Here is a 21,451-nt window from a genome sequence, read left to right as displayed (position 1 = left end):
GGCTCATGCCTGTAATCCCAGAACTTTGGGAGGCAGAGGCGGGGAGATCACCTGAGGTCAGGAGTTTGAGATCAGCCTGGCCAACATGGTGAAACCCCATCTCTACTAAAAATACAAAAATTAGCTGGGCGTGGTGGCGGGCACCTGTAATCCCAGCTACTCAGGAGGCTGAGGCAGGAGAATCACTTGAAGAACCCGGGAGGTGGAGTTTGCAGTGAGCTGAGATCGTGCCATTGTACTCCAGCCTGGGTGACGAGAGGGAAACTGTCTCAAAAAAAAAAAAAAAAAAAAGTATGTTCTTTACAGTGGATGTGTGGACTCTGCTAAATCTGGTACCTTCAGTTTCATAGTTTGCTCTTCTAGTTAAGAATGAGGAAAGGTCATTATTTTAGGAATATTTGTCAGTTTGGGGAGACACAAAATGATACTTTAATGGTTAAGATAAATTGCCAGTACCTGACAACACAAGCAGCTTAATGTGTAACTGTGTCTCAGATTATTTTGTTAAGCTTGCAGTTTTTTTAGTCTTTTTATTGATCTTCAATAGATTGAAGAATGGCGGTCACGAGCAGCCAAGTTTGAAGAGATGTGTGGACTAGTGATGGGAATGTTCACTCGGCTCTCCAATTGTGCCAACAGGACAATTCTTTATGACATGTACTCCTATGTTTGGGATATCAAGAGTATAATGTCTATGGTGAAGTCTTTTGTACAGTGGTTAGGTAGGTGCACCAGGAATAATCTCTTCTCCTCAAATATATTGTCCCTTTAAAAAAAATTATCCCACAGGGAGAAAAACATTTAGGGAATTGGCACATTTCCAAGTCTTTTCAATTCGTTGCCTAGGTTTCTTTCAAAAATAGGCATTATTGAAGACTTGAGATGCAAGTCTTAGTAAATACATCAAGCACATTAATTTTTCTCCCTTGGGCTAATTCAGCATAAGTATATTAAAAGTATGTTAGAAAGTACTGACTTTAACTTGCTCTGACTGAATGCTTTCTGGATGGAACCCTGTATACCACTTTTATCTGATTTGGAGATGAGACACTATGAAATGTGACTCCATAAGCTTTCTGCTGCTTGCTGTGTCTTGATAACATTAATGCTATGTTTAACAGAACAATTGCTGAAATGACCTAAGGGGCCTGGCAAGAGGAAGCCATCCTCCCAGCCCTGTGCGCATGCGAGCTTTAGTGTAAGGCTATTCTGGTGCTATTTAGTATTATTTCACGTGGCTTTGTCTTTATCCTTCTACCAAGTATTGGTTTTACCAGGGGATAGAAATTGTAATCCCCTAAACATCTCTGCTACATTAAGTGGACTTTTGTATGTCTCCTTTGAACACTGATTTTTTTTTTTTTTTTAATTGTCAAACTTGGTAAAAAGCACCAGCATGGCCAAGTTTCTCTAGGGACTTCATTTCATTTTCAGGTTTTCAATCCAGCTATAAGGAATATGTAATGGACTTATATACAGCACACAGCAGGCAGCAAGGCTGACTGACATGTCATAGTTTTCATAGTAGTCACAAATACTATGATGGGTTTCATGGTCTTGGTTGTGAAATAGATATCTGAAACACCGTGAGCTTAGAATAAAAAGTAGTAGTGAGATTTTCCAGTTTCTGCCTGTATACCTTTGAGCTCTTAAATATTTTTAAAAAAAAAGTTTCCCTGTGATACAACTAATTAGCTACTAAAAGTAGAGTCTCTGATTGTGAATTTGAAAATACGTAACTTTTTTTGGATTGCTGTATATAACACGTAGAAGAGAGGATTTTGACCTCATGTTAAAAGGCTCTGTATAGCTTCGGGCGCGGTTGCTCACCCCTGTAATCCCAGCGCTCTTGGTGGCTGAGGCGGGCGGATCACTTGAGGTCAGGAGTTCGAGACCAGCCTGGCCAACATGGTGAAACCCTGTCTCTACTAAAAAAATAAAAAAATTAGCCAGGCATGGTGGCGCATGCCTGTAATCCCAGCTACTTGAGAGGCTGAGGCAGGAGAATTGCTTGAACTCAGGAGGCAGAGGTTGTAGTGAGCTGAGAGCACACCACTGCACTCCAGCCTGGGCGACAGAGGGAGACTCCATCTCAAAAAAATAAATAAAGGAAATATTGGCCGCGCGCAGCGGCTCAAACCTGTAGTCCCAGCACTTAGGGAGGCCTAGGCGGGGCAGACCACGAGGTCAGGAGTTTGAGACCAGCCTGGCCAATGTGGTGAAACCCCATCTCTACTAAAAATACAAAAATTAGCTGGGCGTAGTGGCACATGCCTGTAGTCCCAGCTGCTTGGGAGTCTGAGGCAGAAGAATCACTTGAACCCAGCAGGTGGAGGTTGCAGTGAGCCGAGATTGTGTCACTGCACTCCATCCTGGGTGACAGAGTGAGACTTCATCTTGTGGTGGGGTGGGGAGGCTCTGTATAGGTCCTGTACGTGGGAGACATCTACCCTTAGGCTCAAGAGACCTCAATATTGGTTGCTGGATGACAACATTTGCCTTCCAGGTTTCTGCTCAGGTTCTTATAATTAATTCTTACAGGGATTTAAACTTAAGTTTCTAAGGCCCTTAGGAATTTTGAACCTGAAATCTGGATTATTGAGCTTGAAGTGTATTACAGAAAACATTTGATATTCAGTTTTTAATTTAAGAATTATTAAAAGTTAAATTCTTGATGATACACAGTATTGTTTCTTTCTTTTCTCAGGGTTTATCTCTGCACTAAGCATTTATGGTGGTAGCTTTCCAAAATTATATAGATACCTCTTACACAATCCCAAGCTCTTAGAGCAAGCTTGTCCAACCTGTGGCTCAACACAAGTTTGTAAACTTTTTTAAAACATTGTGAGTTTTTTAATTTTTTATTTATTTTTTATTTTTTTAAGCTCATCAGCTATCATTAGTGTATTTTATGTGTGGCCCAAGATAGTTCTTCCAGTGTGGCCCAGGGAAGCCAAAAGATTGGACACCCCTTATAACATCTTAGAAGTTTTAAATAATTATCTTCATATCCACATAGCTTTACAAAAGCTCACGACAGGGAGAGTATTTTCTTGGTTCTGTAGTAATTTCAGGGGTTTACTGATTGGAACCCTTCCTTTTCCTCCTCTCTCCAGTCCAGCTGGCATTCAGTCCTTTAAACAATGTGGCTATGCAGTACTTTTGATTACTAATGACTTCTATTATCTTCTTCCCCATTGTGTACAGATGGGAGAATCCTCAGCACAAGTGTCTACTACTATTGGATGGACAGCGGCAGATGTTCACAGCGCGTCATGATTAATTAGTTTAAATTGCAAGGTTCTATCTGTGAGGTAGCTCAGGTAGATTTAAGGGCGGTAGACATGAACTGAAGTCACGTTTGCGCAGCGACTGAGGCATTAACCATGTTTTCATTTACACAGCTCTTCGTACATGCAGCTTTTTATTGTAATAGTTGGAAGTGCTAGTTATGTTGTAGTCTCAAAGTAGGGGGTAGGGGAAATTGGCTGATCTTAAAGTTTGAGAGGTATAGTTTTTTTCCTGCAGTGTAAATTACACTGAGTTACAGAATGGGACAGGTTCTCTTATAGTCTAAATTTTGACCCTGTTTCATATTTATTTTACAAATACTACATTTTATGTTTTTTAAAAGTACCCCTACCCTTGAAAAACGACAAACCAGATACAATCTCTTAATGGGCCTGAATTGTTAACAAAAAATTGGTTTGCTTTGGGACTGTCTGACTAGCACACTATATCTTGTACTGATGAGACTGTTAACTTGAACAGGAGGTAGAATGCTGTCTTCCAATGGAAAAGAACTATATTGCGCTGCTTTATCTTGTCAGAAGACTAGGCAAATGATTTTGATTTGGCCTTCAAACATTTGCCTTTATGTCTTACTGTTAGCTAGCGTTATTGCCTATTACGTTAGTTAACTGGTGACCTTAAATAGTGACTTCTGTATTCCATGTGTATGTTCAGTGTATTGCAAAGATTATAATGGCTGGTCAGAGGAACCAGATGCTGTCATACTTTTAAGAAAAGTATATTTAGCTCTGGGCAAAATAACATCAATTGGCTCTCCTTAGTTCTCAGAATCTGTCAGACTGGTATTATTAGCCAAGTCTGATTTTGAATTGTTTTTGGCCAAAAAAATTTTTCTCATTACGTTATTTTGTCAACTTAATTTCTTGTATTTTATTCTACTGACCTTAGTTTTCTGACAAGATTAATCCTCCTCCCCCGCCCTTTTCCCTTACCTGTACCCTTCCTCAAAATGTAAAATGTGACTTCAGACAGGTTTAATTCCTTCATGGGCTGTGATAATAAAGTGTCTAATTATCTATCAGTCATTTTAGTTTATAGTTACTATAATTTTATGACAGAGCAAGCAGCTAGCTTGATTTGTATAATATCTAGGGAATATATAAAGTTGACCCAGACAAACTTGGGACTTACTTTCCTTCCAGTAATTAAAGAGTAGAACTGATAATACTGATTATTCATTAATTGGAGGAAGGAACATTAGTATTGAAATGCCGTTAACATTTTTAAAAATAATAATTATTATCATAGCCTTGCCCTGAAACCCTGATTATTGTTAGAGAGCTATTTCCACGAAGTGTTTGTCAGTTTGTTGGACATTTGAGACCCCAGGAAATCCCCTTTCTCGTAACGTTCTCCGCTTGGATCTGATCTCAACAGGGTGTCGTAGTCATTCTTCAGCACAATTCTTAATTGGAGACCAAGAACCCTGGGCCTTTAGAGGTGGTCTAGCAGGAGAGTTCCAGGTATCAATATGAATTCACAACTGAATTGACATTTTCTTTGTTTTATGAGAAACCTTATGTTGCGCATCAGATGGCTGGAAGGATTGGTCTGCCGAAGGCTTTCTAGTCCCAAATTCAATTTAGTTACATAGCTGGATTTTTAAATCAAATTTTCCTCCTCTTTCACAGTAATTTCTGAAGGAGATGCTGCCAATCCCCCCCGCGCCTGCGAAGCGCAGCGGCTCTAGGTATACACTTCACATTGTTTCTTTGCAGGTCGCACAGCATTTTAATCTGCGCCCGCAATGCACAATGCGCGCATGCTTGTCTGCCAGTGGAAACTCCATGAACAAAAAATAGTAATTCTGCAAATAAATGGTGAAAGAGCTTTTGGATATTTATCCAATTATTTTATAAATATAATGTGCTTGAAAGAATTGTCCATTGCTGAAAATATGAACAAAATACGAAGTTTTTTTGCTGCTGGAATTTGTTCATGGACTTTCTAGGTGCTCTACTTTTCTCCCCCCAACAGGTGCTCTGCTGCGCACAGCAAACTGAAGCGCATTGCTTTGGGGATAAAGCGTCTCCTGGACAGATAACCCTCTTCAGACCAAACCTCTCCTCCTGACATTCTGTTCTGCCATCTTATCGTAGGGAGATGGTCTATCTAAGATAGGTTTTAAAAAAAAATAGATTTGTCATAATTGGAATAGGTTTGTTTTTGTTTTTGTTTTTGTTTTTACTGTAAATTTAAATCCCCATTAATATGCCACTAAAGCTGTAACTCAGAGTGGGTAATTTCTATTCAGAAGCACTCCCCTCCCCCAGCAAAGAGGTATTTCTATTAGTAAAGCATAGTACACCCCTCTTCTTTAGGTCTGCCTGCAGTAGCCAGTTAATATAAGTTGGTAATCTGCAGTGCACACCCATTTAAAAAAATGGATACCTTCCCCACACTAATCCATCTCCTTTTTTTTCTTCCCACAGCGTTTGCTGCCAATTGATGGGGCAAATGATCTCTTTTTTCAGCCACCTCCACTGACTCCTACCTCCAAAGTTTATACTATCAGACCTTATTTTCCTAAAGATGAGGTAATTGTCTCTCTACCTACCAACTTGGTGTGTGGGTATGGTGCACACTTAAAACTTAACCTTTTAACTCACTGGTTAAAAGAATCCTTCTGTCTTAAAACTGCAAACTTTAGATGGAGAAAGTTCATTAAAACATTCAATGTATCTTGAGAAATTTAAGGAAAAATCTAAGGAGTTTAGACTTTTAACATCTTGTACCAAGTTCTTTAATTTCTCCCTTGAGAAAGTCAGATGAAATGTATTCAGAGTTGGAGTTACAAAATAGTTATTGTGTCTAAATGACGTGTTGTCCTTAGACTAATTTTCTGTAATATATTGGTGTTCTGTAATATTCTTTCAATTGTGAAGTACCTACAGGCTGTTGACAATCAGCTAAAGAAAAAAAGCAAGACTGTTTAAAGACAGTAACAGGGCCAGGCGCGGTGGCTCAGGTCTGTAATCCCAGCACTTTGGGAGGCCGAGGTGGGCAAATCACCTGAGGTCAGGAGTTCGAGACCAGCCTGGCCAACATGGTGAAACCCTGTCTCTATTAAAAATACAAATAGGCCGGGCTTGGTGGCTCACGCCTGTAATCTCAGCACTTTGGGAGGCCGAGGCAGGCGGATCACGAGGTCAGGAGATCGAGACCATGGTGAAACCCCGTCTCTACTAAAAATACAAAAAAAAATTAGCTGGGTGCGGTGGTGGGTGCCTGTAGTCCCAGCTACTCGGGAGGCTGAGGCCAGACAATGGCTTGAACCCGGGAGGCAGAGCTTGCAGTGAGCCGAGATCGTGCCACTGCACTCCAGCCTGGGGCGACAGAGTGAGACTCTGTCTCAAAAAAAATAAATAAATAATAATAAAAAATAATAATAAATTAGCTGGGCGTGGTGGCGGGTGCCTGTAATCCCAGCTACTCTGGAGGCTGAGGCCGGAGAATTACTTGAGCCTGAGAGGCGGAGGTTGCAGTGAGCCAAGATCGTGCCATTGCACTCCAGCCTAGGCGACAGATTGAGACTCCATCTCAAAAAAAAAAAAAAGGGTACGGTGGCGCATGCCTGTAATCCCAGCGAATTGGGAGGCTGAGGCAGAAGAATCACTTGAACCCAGGAGGTGGAAGTTGTAGTGAGCCGAGATCGTGCAAGTGCAGCCTGAGCAACAGCATGAGACTCCATCTCAAAAATAAAAAAATAAAGGCAGTGACAGGTTTAAACGTTTTAGAAGTATCCTTAATATATAGAAAGTCAAGAGACTATACCTCAAGGTTTGCTGGCCTTTGAATCTACAACTTACTATCAAAAATCATCCTCTGCAGGCTGGGCGCAGTGGCTCACCCTGTAATACCAGCACTTTGGAAGGCTGAGGCAGGTGGATCACGAGGTCAGGAGATCGAGACCATCCTGACCAACATGGTGAAACCCCGTCTCTACTAAAAATAAAAAAATTAGCTGGGTGTAGTGACACGCACCTGTAATCTTAGCTACTCAGGAAGCTGAGACAGGAGAATTGCTTGAACCCAGGAGGTGGAGGCCTCAGTGAGCCGAGATTGCACCACTGCACTCCAGCCTGGTGACAGCAAGACTCTCTCAAAAAACAAAAACAAAAACCATCCTCTGCAAAAGCCAATTCTCAGTATTCTTAAAACCTTGCTGTTTTTTGCTGGTTTTACAAATCTGACTCAATGAATAAATATTTACAAAGAAGAGGTGATATTTCTGATGTTTCTGATAGGCCATTTTGTTACTCCCTCCCCAGACTGACTTGTGAGTTATATTGTTGGATTCTGCTGCCATTTTTCTTGATGTGTTGCTTAACTACATTATATTTTCAGGCATCCGTGTACAAGATTTGCAGAGAAATGTATGACGATGGAGTGGGTTTACCCTTTCAAAGTCAGCCTGATCTTATTGGAGACAAGTATGTGATAAGTATTTGGATTTGAGAGTAGACCTTTCATAGCGAGGCTTATCAGGTTGAGGGGAGGTGATGACTGCAAATATATTTATTTATTTTAAATCCCACTTTGGCTTTAGTAAAATCTGAATATGTGTGCATTTCTAGTTTCTTACACCAAATGTAGCTTCCGTAAGTTCATTCAAGTACAGTGGGTCTTGCATCACTGAAGTCTGAATTTTATATTAGCAACTTAAAAGTTTACTGTGGCCTCTTTCCTTCCGAGCAGGTTAGTAGGAGGGCTGCTTTCCCTCAGCCTGGATTACTGCTTTGTCCTAGAAGATGAAGATGGCATATGTGGTTATGCCTTGGGCACTGTAGATGTGACCCCCTTTATTAAAAAATGTAAAATTTCCTGGATACCCTTCATGCAGGAGAAGTATACCAAGCCAAATGGTGACAAGGAACTCTCTGAGGCTGAGGTAATACACAGGTTAAGAATTATATATGGTAACAGTCTTTTTTATTTATTTTTATTTTTTATTAAAGTTCTTACTAAAATGGAAAAGTACATAGATACATCATAAAATCTTAGTGCTTTCTAAATTAATTTTCTTGCAGAAAGAATTCTTATGGCTTATTCTTAACATGACATTTTTCACTGTTTCCCCAATATTGGGACAATTTTTTATTTGGGAGTACTGTTGTAATATTTCTTCAGGTGAAAACACAATAAAGACAAAGAACATTTTTTTCCTCTTTGTTTTAAAGTTTCATACTTAAAGATGTTGTGGTCTTGGTCAGGCACGGTGGCTCGTGCCTGTAATCCCAGCACTTTGGGAGGCCAAGGTGGGTGTATCACCTGAAGTCAGGAGTTCAAGACCTGCCCGGCCAACGTGGTGAAACTCCATCTCTACTAAAAATACAAAAAAAAAATTAGCTGGGTGTGGTGGCGGGCACCTGTAATCCCCGCTACTCAAGAGGCTGAAGCAGGAGAATTGCTTGAACCCAGGAGGCGGAGGTTGCAGTGAGCTGAGATTGCGCCACTGCACTCCAGCCGGGGCAGCAGAGTGAAACTCTGTCTCAAAAAAAAAAAAAAAAAAAGATATTATGGTTGTTTTGTTGAGTACTCAGGACAACTTAAGTAATTTAAATCTATTTGGTGGTTTGTCAGAAGGTTAATAACTTGCCTTCTGAATAATGCATTCTACACTGTGATGTAAAAATAAGAGTGAGCTTCTCTTGAGAGTCTACTTTGTGATAGGAGCACTTCTTAATAAGTCTGTCCTGTCCCAACTTAAATACATTTTTCATCTCCGAAAAAGTTTTATGCCCCATGTTGGCCAACACATTATATGATTATTTTGGTTTATACATCAGTATATGTTGTTGTTTTGAGACAGTGTCTCACCTTGTCATCCAGGAATGCAATAGCACAAACATGGCTCACTGCAGCCTTGACCTCCCAGGCTGAAGTTATCCTCTTGCATCAGCCCTGCAAGTAGCTGGGACTACAGGTGCAAGGCACTACGCACCAGCTAACTTTTTTGTATTTTTTTTTGTAGAGATGGGGTTTTGCCATGTTGCCCAGGCTGGTCTCAAAGTCCTAAGCTCAGGCAGTCCGCCTGCCGCGGCCTCCCATAGTGCCAGGATTACAAGCATGAGCCACTGTGCCTGGCCGGTATATGCATTTTTTAGATCCTTCTTGAGGATAGTTTTTATGCACAGTAAATAAGATATTTGGACCCCTACTTGTGATACTTTTTTCTTTTCTCCTATATTGTTTCTCATCTCCTTTTCTAAAATTCTCTACCTGTCTCCACCACACCAGAGTATTCATAGTCTTTTTATTTATTTATTTTTTTGAGATGGAGTCTCGCTCTTGTTGCCCAGGCTGGAGTGCAATGACCCAATCTTGGCTCACTGCAACCTCCACCTCTCAGGTTCAAGCAGTTCTCCTACTTCAGCCTCTCGAGTAGCTGAGATGACAGGCATGTGCCACCACGCCCGGATAATCTTATATTTTTAATAGAGACGGCGTTTCTCCATGTTGGTCAGGCTGGTCTTGAACTCCCGACCTCAGGTGATCCGCCCTCCTCAGCCTCCCAAAGTGCTGGGATTATAGGCGTGAGCCACCGCGCCTGGCCTCATTTTCTTCATAGTTTATTTCTATATTTTACCTTCTGCCGTTAGTCACATGGCTGTGTAACAAAAGGCTGGTTTGGTGTTGCCTCGCTTACTTGGGATTACATTGACACTATGCTGGTGATTGAGCTGCTGATGTATTGCTGTTCCACATCTGACACTTTTCAGCATAAGAACTTTTTTAAAATTGTGGTAAAATATAAATAACATAAAATTTACACATTTTTGTGTAAGGAATAAGTTAATTTAAAATATTTTATGTATTTTAAATGATTTTGGATTTACAGAAAAGTTGCAGAGTTAAAACAGAGTTTCTGTATACTTCTTATCCATTTTCTGTATTTGTGAAGTCTAAGTAACCAACATGGGTATATTATTAATCAGACACCAAACTTTATTCACCAGTTTTTTCTGCTAATGTCCTTTTCCTGTTCCAGGATCCAATACCACATAGCATTTAGACTTTTTTTTTTTTTTGAGACGGAGTTTCCCTCTGTCGCCTGGGGTGCACGATCTCGGTTCACTGCAACCTCCGTCTCCCAGGTTCAAGTGATTGTCCTGCCTCAGCCTCCCGAGTAGCCGGGATTACAGGTGCCCACCACTAGGCCCAGCCAATTTTTGTATTTTTACTAGAGACGGGGTTTCACGATGTTGGCCAGGCTGGTCTCAAACTCCTGACCTTGTGATTCACCTGTCTCAGCCTCCCAAAGTTCTGGGATTACAAGTGTGAGTGAGCCACCACGCCTGGCCAGACAAACCTTTTTTTTTTTTTTTCTGCCCAGGCTGGAGTGCAGTGGCAGGATCTCAGCCTACTGCAACCTCTGCCTCCCGGGTTCAAGCAATTCTCCTGCCTCAGCTTCCTGAGTTGCTGGGACTACAGGCGCATGCCGCCATGCCTGGCTAATTTTTTATGTTTTTAGTAGAGACAGAGTTTTACTTTGTTGCCCAGGCTGATCACAAACTCCTGAGCTCAGGCAGTCTGCCTGCCTCAGCCTCCCAAAGTGCTAGGATTACAGGCGTGAGCGACTAGGCCTGACCCAAACCATTTTTTTTTTTTTTTTGAGACGGAGTCTCGCTCTGTTGCCCAGGCTGGAGTGCGGTGGCGCCATCTCAGCTCACTGCAGGCTCCGCCTCCTGGGTTTACGCCATTCTCCTGCCTCAGCCTCCTAAGTAGCTGCAACTACAGGTGCCTGCCAACACGACCTGCTAATTTTTTGTATTTTTTTTAGTAGAGACAGGGTTTCATTGTGTTAGCCAGGATGGTCTCAATCTCTGGCCCAAGCTTTTTAAAAGTGAAAACGGTGGCCAAGCGCAGCGGCACACACCTGTAATTCTAGCACTTCAGGAGGCCGAGATAGAAGGATCACTTGAGCCCAGGAATTCGAGACCAGCCCTGATGATATAAGTGGGGAAAGAGAGAGAGAGTTGCGCACGCGCACGCTAGAGAGAATGCCTGCCCCTCTCCAGCCTGGCCAACAGAAGGAGATCCTGTCTCAAAAAAAGAAAGTGAAAATGCTTCAGCTAGAATTATAGGATAATCCTGTGTGAGATAACTTACATAGTGACTGGAAGAGTTATTAAATATTGCTTTCTTGTTGCTAAGTTCTGTAGTTGGGTTAGATATCCAATGCATATCTATTGTGAAAGTCAAAAGATTCTAATTTTTCCAGAAAATAATGTTGAGTTTCCATGAAGAACAGGAAGTACTGCCAGAAACTTTCCTTGCTAATTTCCCTTCTCTGATAAAGATGGACATTCACAAAAAAGTAACTGACCCAAGTGTGGCCAAAAGCATGATGGCTTGCCTCCTGTCTTCACTGAAGGCTAATGGTGAGTACATATTTGTGGAGTTGGTGGTATTTGGGCAAGATAGGGAAAGAACTATATATTTTTGGATATAAAAGGAAAGAAGTGAATTGTAAATTTACACTGCTTTTCCCACCTTTTATGATTTGGTTTCTGAATTAATTAGTGGTGAAGAATTGCATGCGTATTAATAATTGAGAAATGCTGGTTGGGCTTAGTGGCTCATAATCCTAGCACTTCGGGAGGCCGAAGTGGGAGGATCACTTGAGTCCACGAGTTTGAGACCAGCCTGGGCAATACAGCTGAGACCCTATCTCTACCTAATTTAAAAAAAAAAAAAGGAGGCCGGGCGCGGTGGCTCACGCAGCACTTTGGGAGGCTGAGGTGGGCGGATCACGAGGTCAAGAGATCGAGACCAGCCTGGCTAACATGGTGAAACCCTGTCTCTACTAAGAGTGGTGGCAGGCGCCTGTAATCCCAGCTACTTGGGAGGCTGAGGCAGGAGACTTGCTTGAAGCCGGGAGGCGGAGGTTGCAGTGAGCCATGATCTTGCCACCGCACTCCCAACAGAGCAAGATTCTGTCTCGGGTTGGGGGGAAGCTGGGTGCAGTGGCTCTCACGCCACTCATTATTGAATTTTTTGAATATGAATTTTTTTAATTGTGTGAAATGTAGGATAGACAAGCCCTGTTTATATTAACCATATCGAAGATTATAGTTTTATATCTATAATTATACTAATTAAGTGACTTATTTATGTTTTGAATATTTGTTTTATTTCTAGGCTCCCGGGGAGCTTTCTGTGAAGTGAGACCAGATGATAAAAGAATTCTGGAATTTTACAGCAAGTTAGGATGTTTTGAAATTGCCAAAATGGAAGGATTTCCAAAGGATGTGGTTATACTTGGTCGGAGCCTGTGACATTTGTTGACACTGTGAACTGTCCAAAAGTCTCTTAACTGCACCTTGTGAGTGGTAGTTGAGGTCTTCATACAGTTCAGCCTCTAGAGTGGTAACAAATCAGCCAATTGGATTCGAAACAAAGAAGACTATGTAAAACTCACCCATCACACTTTCAGACTACTCACTGGTTGGAAGAATATAGTATTGCAGCAAATCCTGTATGAAAGAGAGATGTGGGCTTCCTTTTTGAGTCGTGTTAGGTGCTGAGACCTTTTACATGGGCTTATACAGGGAGAGAGTCTTCAATAAATGTAGTCAGCACTATTTCCTGCATCCAGTGTGGTTGTGTTTCTCACCTGAGAGTAATCAAAATAACATCTGTCATCTTCCTTGGTTTATTGAGTGAAATGTCTCTCAGTCTTTGGGGACATGGCAGAGATGAAAGAAAGAAAGAGTGGGTTTCAGAAGTGTCAGGGTGGAGTGATTCCAAGTGGGATGGTTGTGGCATTAGTTTAAGCTGAAAAAATAATTTCAATTTGGGGCAGTTATTCTGCTTTTTGTAAAGCCGTGGCCAATTGTCTCCTGTAATGACTGTTGGTTCAGGCATGTTGTACTTTGTAGGGACAAATGTGCATTTGTTTGTGGCAAAAGCCTACAATTGACAAACTTGTAAATTTTTTTGTATATAAACTAGCTGTAACCTGACTATCCTTTGTGTTTACTGTTTTTGTAAATTTTTTTTCTCTATAAATGAAAGGGTGTTGGTTCAGAATGGCACTTTGAATAATGTAAACCAGTGAAAAGTGGATTTTCTTTACTTTTGTCTTTGGGTTTGGGGTTGTTTTTGGTTTTTTTTGAAGTTTTATTATTTTTAAAGTGCCTCCCACCTAGGCGTAGGCCATGACCATTTGGGGTACGAGAGCCTAATTTTGTAGGACTTAATCTGTTGAAAAGTGCAGTTACTTCTGGAAATTAACCTCAATATTAGGTCAGCATGTGAAATGTTGGATTTGACATGTCAGGTAGGGTTCAGGGACCGATGGGTCCCATTTGCCCTCAGGTCAGTTGTTTTAATCTCAAGACCTGTTACTACTGATTTTATTAAATCAGTCTTTAATTCTTGCATGTTTGTATCTAATTTCTGAAAGAATGAGCACACTTTAACCAGTTATTTACAGTTACCTTTTTCCTTTAACCAGATTGTGAAAGCTTCATGTATTTTAATTTAGATTCTGGTTTTTAAGGGTTCTGAGCATGAAGCTGGCAGATAGTCTGCAGGACTCATTTTTTCATCATGGCTGGCTGATTTCTCCATAGATTCATAACAGTATTTTGTTATCTTGCTTCTCTGTAGTTTTGCATCAGCTGTTTTAACTTTGAGCTGAGGGGAGAGGGGTAAAGAGAAAGAAACTTCAGTTTTCTTTCACAGAACTCCACCAGTGTGGGCTTTGAGACAGCCCTAAAGCATTGTACCTAGTGGTACCTAGTGACTTCCAACCAAAGCCTTTGAGTATGCACTAAATAGGTGAGAAGAAAGGAGAGAAGGTTTTTAGGTTAGAAACCTTTAACCGATAAAAGGATATGGTATGTTGTAAAGCTGGAACCAAGTTTGCATTTTTGAGGGCTTGAGATGAAGGGAAGACTCTTACTAGATAGTAAGACAGCTGCGTTTTCCTCAGTTTTCTCGTCTTAACACTAGTGGACAATTCTAGCATTTTGTTTGGAGGATTTCAGAGTTAACCTCATGGAATCAGAATTTTTTAGCAAGTTTACTTTTGGTTTTATCTTGGCTTTTAGTAATCATGTTGGCTGGTCTGGTCACAGGTGACTGTGAAACAGATGCCCTGGTCTTGCTTTCATCACTCTAGGATCATGAAGTGCTATGCTGTTTCCTGGTTATGAATATTAAGGTTGGAATGACATTTTTATTGATTGTTTAGATCAGAGCTCAGTTCCTGTAGAAAACGAACTGTAAAAGACCATGCAAGAGGCAAAATAAAACTTGAAGTGAATGCTTGTCGTGTTGTATTGTGTGAATCTATTTCCTGTCTGCCCCCTACCTTTTCTCCTCTTTCATGCCTCACCTGCAAGCAGGTATGCCTCCTCTCCACAGCTGTTCCAAGTTAAGAGATTGGATCTTGAAGGCAGCCCTCCCCTACCTCCATCACCAGTAAGACTTCCAGATTTTCCTTAAGGCAAGAGCTAAGAAAAGTAGACTAGTTCTTAGCCAAGCCACCCCACCCTCTTGGCACAGTTATAATCTTGATGTGAAATAGGGCCTCTAGTTTGAGTTTTTGCCATCTATTAGGATAGAAAGCACACAGTTTGCCTGATTCTTAAAAGGCGAAAGAAGGCGCGAGTAGCATAAACTGACAAAATAATCCAGGGCGCAAAGATACTCCTGGATGATTTGGAATTAAAAGCTCAGAAAGCGTGGGTGGGCCAGGAACAGCAACACACATGAGCTAACTAGTCCTCTGCTAGCAAGTGCGAGCAGCTAAGTCTCAGTGAAGGCATAGCAAATTGCGGGGTCTTTAGAGCAGGAAGAATATCTAAGAGAGGCTTAGCCGAGAGGACAGACAGGACAGACGTGTTGGGATGGAAATTCCTAAGGCTCCTCGGCTCTCTTGAGGCAAAGACAATCTGAGTGCATTTCCTTTGCTTGTGGCAGAAAATCACTGCCCTGAACCCCACTTTTGCTGGGAGGAGTAAGAAGGGTTTATATTTTTGTATCTATACCTCCTTTAACGAAAGCTTACCCTGGGTTGGAAGAGTGGGAGACACTCTTCCGACACAGAGCGAGGAGCCTGGGGAAGTGGACACCCTCATGGTCGTGGAAATGAGCAAGGATGTTAACATAAATCCCAAATCCATTCTTCTGCGATGTTACTTCCTTTCTCTTCGGTATTGATACAATATGAGCAGAAGCTGCGGGCTCCGGGTAGGGCTGCGGGGTCTCGGCGCCTTTTCTTTTCCAGAACTGAGCGTCTCCTTTAATGGGCGGGGCAGGAACTGGCCGAGGGTCCCCGGCTTTGTGCGTGTCGGGGGCGGAGTTTGAAGAAGGCCCTTGCAGTATGGCCGCCGGCACTGCAGCTGCCTTAGCGTTTTTGAGTCAGGAGAGCCGAACGCGGGCCGGGGGTGTCGGGGGCCTACGGGTCCCGGCCCCGGTCACTATGGACAGTTTTTTCTTCGGTATTAGGGAAGGGAGAGGCTGAGGGTGGTACTGGTGCGGTAAGAGGTAGGGATGTGAGGCGGGAATGCGGAGGCTTTCACGGCGTGGGTGTGGGCGGAGGGCTTCTTCGCTGTTCCCGCAGGAGAGGGGGCCTCGCAAGCACAGCCGAAGGGGGCGGCGAGATCCCTGCCCCAGATGTGTCGGGCGCGGCCCACGGCAGAGCGCCCCAGGTGTTCTGAGAGAAGAGACGGAGGTGGACGTGTAAATGACCCGTCCGCCCAAGGTTACACGTGACGGCGGGTTGGTGACATCCGCCGCTGCCCAGCCCCGTACACACGCTCAGGCATACTCACTGTTATTTCTACCAGGCTGTGAGCTCTCCGGCCACACCCGCTCCTTCACCTTTAAGGTAGAGGAAGAGGATGATGCGGAGCACGTGCTGGCACTAACCATGGTGAGAGGCAGGGGAGTGGGGTTTTAATGAATAAGCCCAGGCAGGCAATATAGGTCTCTACCCAACCCCCGTATCCCCTTTACTTGGAGACACCTCCTCAGCCTAACCCCCCGGCATGGGCGGCTCTCCTGGCCAGGTGAACCGGGACCTTTGAGGCTGGGCAGGTGCTAGGGTAGATGCCTTTAGTTGTGGTGTCAACCCTCGCTTGAGGAGACCCTGAGGCCCTGTGTACCGTTCCCAGCTCTGCCTCACCGAGGGAGCCAAAGACGAGTGTAATGTGGTAGAAGTTGTGGCCCGGAACCATGACCATCAGGAGATCGCAGTCCCTGTGGCCAACCTCAAGCTGTCCTGCCAACCCATGGTGAGTTCCCCAGCTCTGCCTTGGTGGTGGTGAGGGGATTGAGGACGTTAGCACTCATTACAGTGTAGGGTGGGCTAGGAGTGGGCCAGGCCTTCATCCTTGTCTTCCTTCCAGCTCAGTCTGGATGACTTCCAGCTCCAACCACCTGTAACCTTCCGCCTGAAGTCGGGCTCTGGCCCTGTGCGGATCACTGGGCGGCACCAGATTGGTGAGAAGAGGGGAGGGCCCTCTCCTTTGCTTCCAGTAGACTCTCCCGTCAGGCTTCCCCCACTCCTCACTCCTGCCCCCATCCCACCCTCATCTCCCAGTGCAGCCCTGTACAGGTCTGCGTGCCCTCCACGCTGTGCCCTGTGCATGACATGCCCTCTCCTTTCCGTCTACTCAAGCCTACCTCCTTCATGGAACATGGCCCAACTTCTCCAGCTCCAGTAATGAAGACTCCTTTGGCTCTTTGTGACCCAGTTTAGGGTCTGAGGTTCTTCCCACCTAGCCCATAAGCACTGGGAGGTCAGGGTCCCTGTAAGCCTAACACCACGGCATGAAGAAATGGCATGCGGTGTGAAAGAGTCTGGTCTTAACACCCCATCCTTCGACTGCTTGTGTGTCCACCAGTTACGATGAGCAATGATGTTTCTGAGGAGGAGAGCGAGGAAGAGGAAGAGGAAGAGGACAGTGATGAGGAAGAAGCTGAGCTGTGCCCCATCCTTCCTGCCAAAAAGCAGGGGGGCAGGCCCTAGCCCTCCTTGGTGAGTTGCAGGGAGAAGTGCCCAGCAGGCTCTGGGAAGGGGCAGGGGAAGCAGGTGAGGGCCTAGATGCTGATTCCTTGTTTCCTCTTTTCAGGTCAGCTCCATGCGCCATGCACCCTGTTCCCTGACAAGTTTCAACAATTGCAAATATTTCTTCCTTGAAGAGGAGAGCTTGGGTGGGGGTTGGGTGGGAGGGACTTGGGTCTTTGGTGCTAGGAGAGGGCCCGTGCTCCACACAGCCCTGGTTTTCTGATTTTGCACCATGCCCGGGGCCTCTCTTCCCACCTGCCTGTGAGGATTGGAGGTTAGTGCCTGAAGCTCAGAACTACACATTTTTAATAGTTTTTACATTTTTGGACAAAGGTTGAAATAAAGTGGTGTGGAGTTTTTGCAGCTCTTGTGTGGCTTCTTCCTGTGCTGGGTGATGTTTCCCTAGGGACCGCCAGGTGGCACTGTGGCAGCACCCAGGGTGGCCCTGGGCCTGGGGGAGGGTGGAGAACTGTGGGATCCTCTACCCTCATGGCCCTGGGCTAGGACCTGGGGCCTGGGCCCCAGTTGCCTTGCTGGAAGGGGACCTCCCAACACTCAGCCCATTCCCAGTCTCTGCAGGTGGGGGAGGGTCATTGCAGGAGGTTATCAGCATCCAAACAAGGGGTCTGGGCCTCTGTCAGCACTCAGGCTGATGGGCAGGGGGCAGATAAGCGGGCTTAGGCAGCCTGAGGAATGTGCTTCCCTAGCCCTACGAGGGGCTCTGGCCCAGAGAGGGCCTGTGAGGGCAGGGCGGGACCAGGCTTCGCTCCTCCTTTGAGCCTTGCAGGCCGTCTCTGAGCAGGGCTGGGCCCTTAGAGAAACCTGACTCCAGGGGCCAGATGGAGGGGACTGGCCAGATTGGGTGACAGGGAAACCAGAATCCGGGTGGCCTGGCATATGGGGGCAGAAAGGGCCCCAGGGAATTGGCCTCCTGGACTAAGGGATTCTTGTCCCCTACACACCGTGGGGTCTGGGGGTCTCTGGTGCCTGGAATCAGGTAGTTCTGGCACTTGGCTGCTTTTATGCCAGGAAGAAGAACTGACACACCTGGTTTGAGGATGAGTGTGTGTGACCAGCTCTGGGGTCAGCAGTTCAGCAGCTGTGTTGGTGCGGGGGGAGGGTTGTCAATGCCCACAAACAAACAAACAAACAAAACATTGCCTCCCCAGACAACCTGGGGCCAGACAGGCTGAGGACAGACAGAGAACAGGGCCTGATGGGGGTCAGGCCAACTCCCACCCCCAGCCTCTGGGCAAAGGGGAGGGGCTCCGGGATATCGCGGGCTGGTGGTTCTGGGGCAGGTGAGGTCAGCTTTGAAGACCTTGGGTCCGCAGTACCGACCCGCACGCTCTTCAGCGCATCCCTAGTGAAGGAGGTTCTCCCCCAGCCCGTGGTGAGGAACTAGGAGTCCAATTTCCAACCTCCCTCTTCCTCAAGTTGAGGACAAAGGGAGATGACGCCCGTCTGTGTTGCGGTGATCTGGGTCGCAGGCGCCTTTCTCCGATCGAGGAGGACGCTGCTAAAAATGCTTCCCTGGGGAGCCCGGCGGAGGGACGGCCTGGCTGGGAACCATGGGTCTCGCTGCGGAGCGCGGTCGGCAGGGAGAGGGAAGTCGGGGCTGGCGCCCTCTGGCGGGCGAGGTTGAAGCCACTCGTGGTCATACCGCTACCCCGGCCTCCTCTAGAGGCTCCGGGCGGGCGCCGTGGGGCCAGGGCCTCCGAGTCCCGCCACTGCTCTGGGCGGCCGAATCTTGGGCGGAAGGCGGGAGAATGCCACTGAGGCTTGCATGCATGCGTGCGTACGTTCATTCATTCATTCGAACGACTTGAGTTGGAGCAGGGAAGTCTGGCTGCGGCCCTCACTCCTCTTTCCCTTCCTCCTCTTGGCCCCAGCCTCCAAAGTCCTCGGCACGTGCTTGGCAGGAGGAGCGGGAGACTGGCTGAGTCCTCTCTCCGGGGAGGCCTCCCTAGCTGACCCATCTACCCCCTGCGCGGCCCCGCCCCAATATTTACCCCACCCACCCCCCGCGATGCCACTGATCGCTCCTTGCATTTCTCGCCGGTTTTCCGGGTCGGTCTCCCGGTGGGCGCGTGCCTGCGCCGAGCGCGCTCCTGCCCGCAGTGGGGGCCCAATCCACATCAGCCTCTCGGCCCAGGAGTTTCTCGGCCGGTTGGGGCGCCCCGCGGACACAGCTGGGCAAGGTTTATTCCTTTCTCCTCGCCCCTGCCTCTCCTCGAGCCCTCTTCTTTACCCTTCAGCGCACAGTAGGAGCGCTGCTGGCTCACTGTGGCCTCAGACCCCTGGGGGATGAAGGCATACGCCGGGGTTTGCCGACTGCTGGAGGAAGGGCGGGCTCCTATTTGGGGGCCGAGGGAGACGACTCCCAGACAGCGGCCGAAGTGCTTAACGTAGTCTCGGCGATTTGCATTTGAACGGTCGGCGGTGAGTCCGCGGCGCTTTGAACGCCCGGCGCAGGAAGCGCGCGTCGGAGCGAGCTGCGGTCTCCGGCGGGTGTGGATTGGAGGGGCCGGTGGATGGGCTGGGATCGAGGGGTGCGTTTGGAAATAGGCTGAAGGAGTGTGTCTGGGTGCCGGCGAGGGCGTGTCTGCGGAGACGGGCCGTTTGTGTTGGCGAGGAGTGTGTGTTTGTGTTTACAGGCGAGGGAGTTTGTGTCTGTGCGTGTGTGTGTTTGTGTTTGCGGAGTGTGGGGGCGGCCAGGAAAGGTGGCCGGGCTGTCACTCAGCGATCAGGTTGACAGGCGCTCCCTCATCTGGGCTAGGGAGCTCTGATTGCAGATTGGAGGAAACAAAATAGCAATTGTAATTACCGGGCTTTGATAAGATAAAGGAGGGAGAGAGCTGGCCGGGAGGCGGGCGAGCTAGCGAGGGAGGGAGCGGCTGCGGGGGCCCGGTGGGACATTTGCATCTGTCAGTCACGGGGCGTGCCGGGGCAGAGCCAGGTGCTTGCTCCCGGGGTGTCCCCATCTGCTCCTCTCCCCCAGAGAAACAGACTTTTGAGGAGATGAGAATTTCAACGAACTAGGTGAGGGTCCGCTTCTCAGGAGGGTCTCCAAATCCAAATGTAAAGGAATCCTGGTCCAGCACAGGCTCCCTGGCAGAGGCTGGGACAGGACTGAAACTTGACCTCGGACCCTTCAGATCCCAGGACGCCCATCTTCTCTGGGGCAGAGGAAGAAGGGTGGCTGAAGACCATTGAGGGTCAACCCAGGGCCCTCAGAATCTTCTGGGGGTTCCACAGCTGGAGCTGAATGCTGGTCTCAGCCAGGGGCTCTGCCCCTACCCCCATTCCAGGGAGGGGCAGGTACCCAGAGTGGCTCTAGCTGTGACCCCAGGACCATGCAAACACTTTTGGATGGGCGGGTCACCCTCACCCCTGCCTGGGGCCTACTCCCTGCTCTGCTTATCTCACTGATGTTCAGAGAGTCCATGGTGGGAGAAAGCCCATTTCTTACAGGAAGTGCCTGCTCTCCATCTCTCCATTCAATCATTTGTTCATCGATATACACAACTAAACGTTCCTGAGGGCCTACTATGTACAAGGATGAGGGTAAGACCACAAGCAAACAGACGTCACCCTTGCCCACTTGAAGCAGTGCAGAGAGGGAAACAGACACTCAATGAATTGTGACTCAGGCCTTACACAGAGCACAGGGAAGGCAAGGGCTGGCCTGGGCTGTGGCCACTTGTGTCCACCTGACTTGTCTCTGCCTGATGGACCCACCTCCCCATGGGCTTTAGAGGAGACAGTGCCTGCCAAGCCTGTACCAGATACAAGTGCTCACTAATTGGTGGTGTTGCTGGTGATAATCTGTTGGGAGGAGGTGAAGGCAGGTCTTCCTGGGGAAGTTGCAAATAGCCTGAAGTCTAAAGGCTCAGCCACTTTCCCCATCATTCATTCATTCGTTCATTCATTCAATGAACTCTTAACTGCAGAACAGTTCTGCCCAGCTTTGTGCCACGAGCTGTGATTTCTGAGCTCATAAGACATGGTCCTTGCCACAGGGTCTATGTAGGCAAGAGCCCAGTGAACAGATTCCTGGAGGGGGATGGCAGGTGTGCTCTGGAAGTCTACTTCTCTGAGGAGGGATAAGAT

General features: G+C 46.4%; 2 protein-coding genes across 3 annotated transcripts in view; both read left to right on the top strand.

Annotated features, from left to right (window-relative positions):
* Positions 1-14,591, top strand: part of OGA (O-GlcNAcase) — a 34,775-nt gene extending 20,184 nt beyond the window's left edge. For both annotated transcript variants that reach the window (XM_063670171.1, XM_054436737.2), the window contains 7 exons: positions 548-722; positions 4,690-4,775; positions 5,745-5,849; positions 7,660-7,745; positions 8,011-8,203; positions 11,537-11,696; positions 12,457-14,591. In XM_063670171.1, coding sequence (XP_063526241.1) covers positions 548-722; positions 4,690-4,775; positions 5,745-5,849; positions 7,660-7,745; positions 8,011-8,203; positions 11,537-11,696; positions 12,457-12,593 — 942 coding nt within the window. In that variant the 3' untranslated portion in view covers positions 12,594-14,591. The remainder of the gene's footprint in view (positions 1-547; positions 723-4,689; positions 4,776-5,744; positions 5,850-7,659; positions 7,746-8,010; positions 8,204-11,536; positions 11,697-12,456) is intronic.
* A 1,002-nt stretch (positions 14,592-15,593) lies between these two features.
* NPM3 (nucleophosmin/nucleoplasmin 3) lies at positions 15,594-17,701 on the top strand. Its single transcript, XM_054436732.1, has 6 exons — positions 15,594-15,767; positions 16,116-16,201; positions 16,443-16,562; positions 16,677-16,770; positions 17,175-17,308; positions 17,403-17,701. Exons 1-5 carry the CDS (start codon positions 15,650-15,652, stop codon positions 17,297-17,299), a joined length of 543 nt encoding a protein of 180 aa, XP_054292707.1. The 5' UTR covers positions 15,594-15,649; the 3' UTR covers positions 17,300-17,308; positions 17,403-17,701.
* Positions 17,702-21,451: the final 3,750 nt, after the last annotated feature.

Source organism: Pongo pygmaeus, chromosome 8 (genome assembly GCF_028885625.2).
Source record: "Pongo pygmaeus isolate AG05252 chromosome 8, NHGRI_mPonPyg2-v2.0_pri, whole genome shotgun sequence".
Lineage (NCBI taxonomy): Eukaryota > Metazoa > Chordata > Mammalia > Primates > Hominidae > Pongo > Pongo pygmaeus.
The sequence above is the reverse complement of the archived record's forward strand: the minus strand, read 5'-3'. Positions and strand labels throughout refer to the sequence as shown.

What these genes read in the sequence shown, in the direction of transcription:
- NPM3 (XM_054436732.1), top strand. Translation starts at nt 15,650, where the DNA reads ATGGCCGCCGGCACTGCAGCTGCCTTAGCGTTTTTGAGTCAGGAGAGC. An exon ending in TATGGACAGTTTTTTCTTCG is followed by an intron (nt 15,768 to 16,115) that starts GTATTAGGGAAG and finishes TATTTCTACCAG; the next exon opens with GCTGTGAGCTCTCCGGCCAC. An exon ending in CACTGGGCGGCACCAGATTG is followed by an intron (nt 16,771 to 17,174) that starts GTGAGAAGAGGG and finishes TGTGTCCACCAG; the next exon opens with TTACGATGAGCAATGATGTT.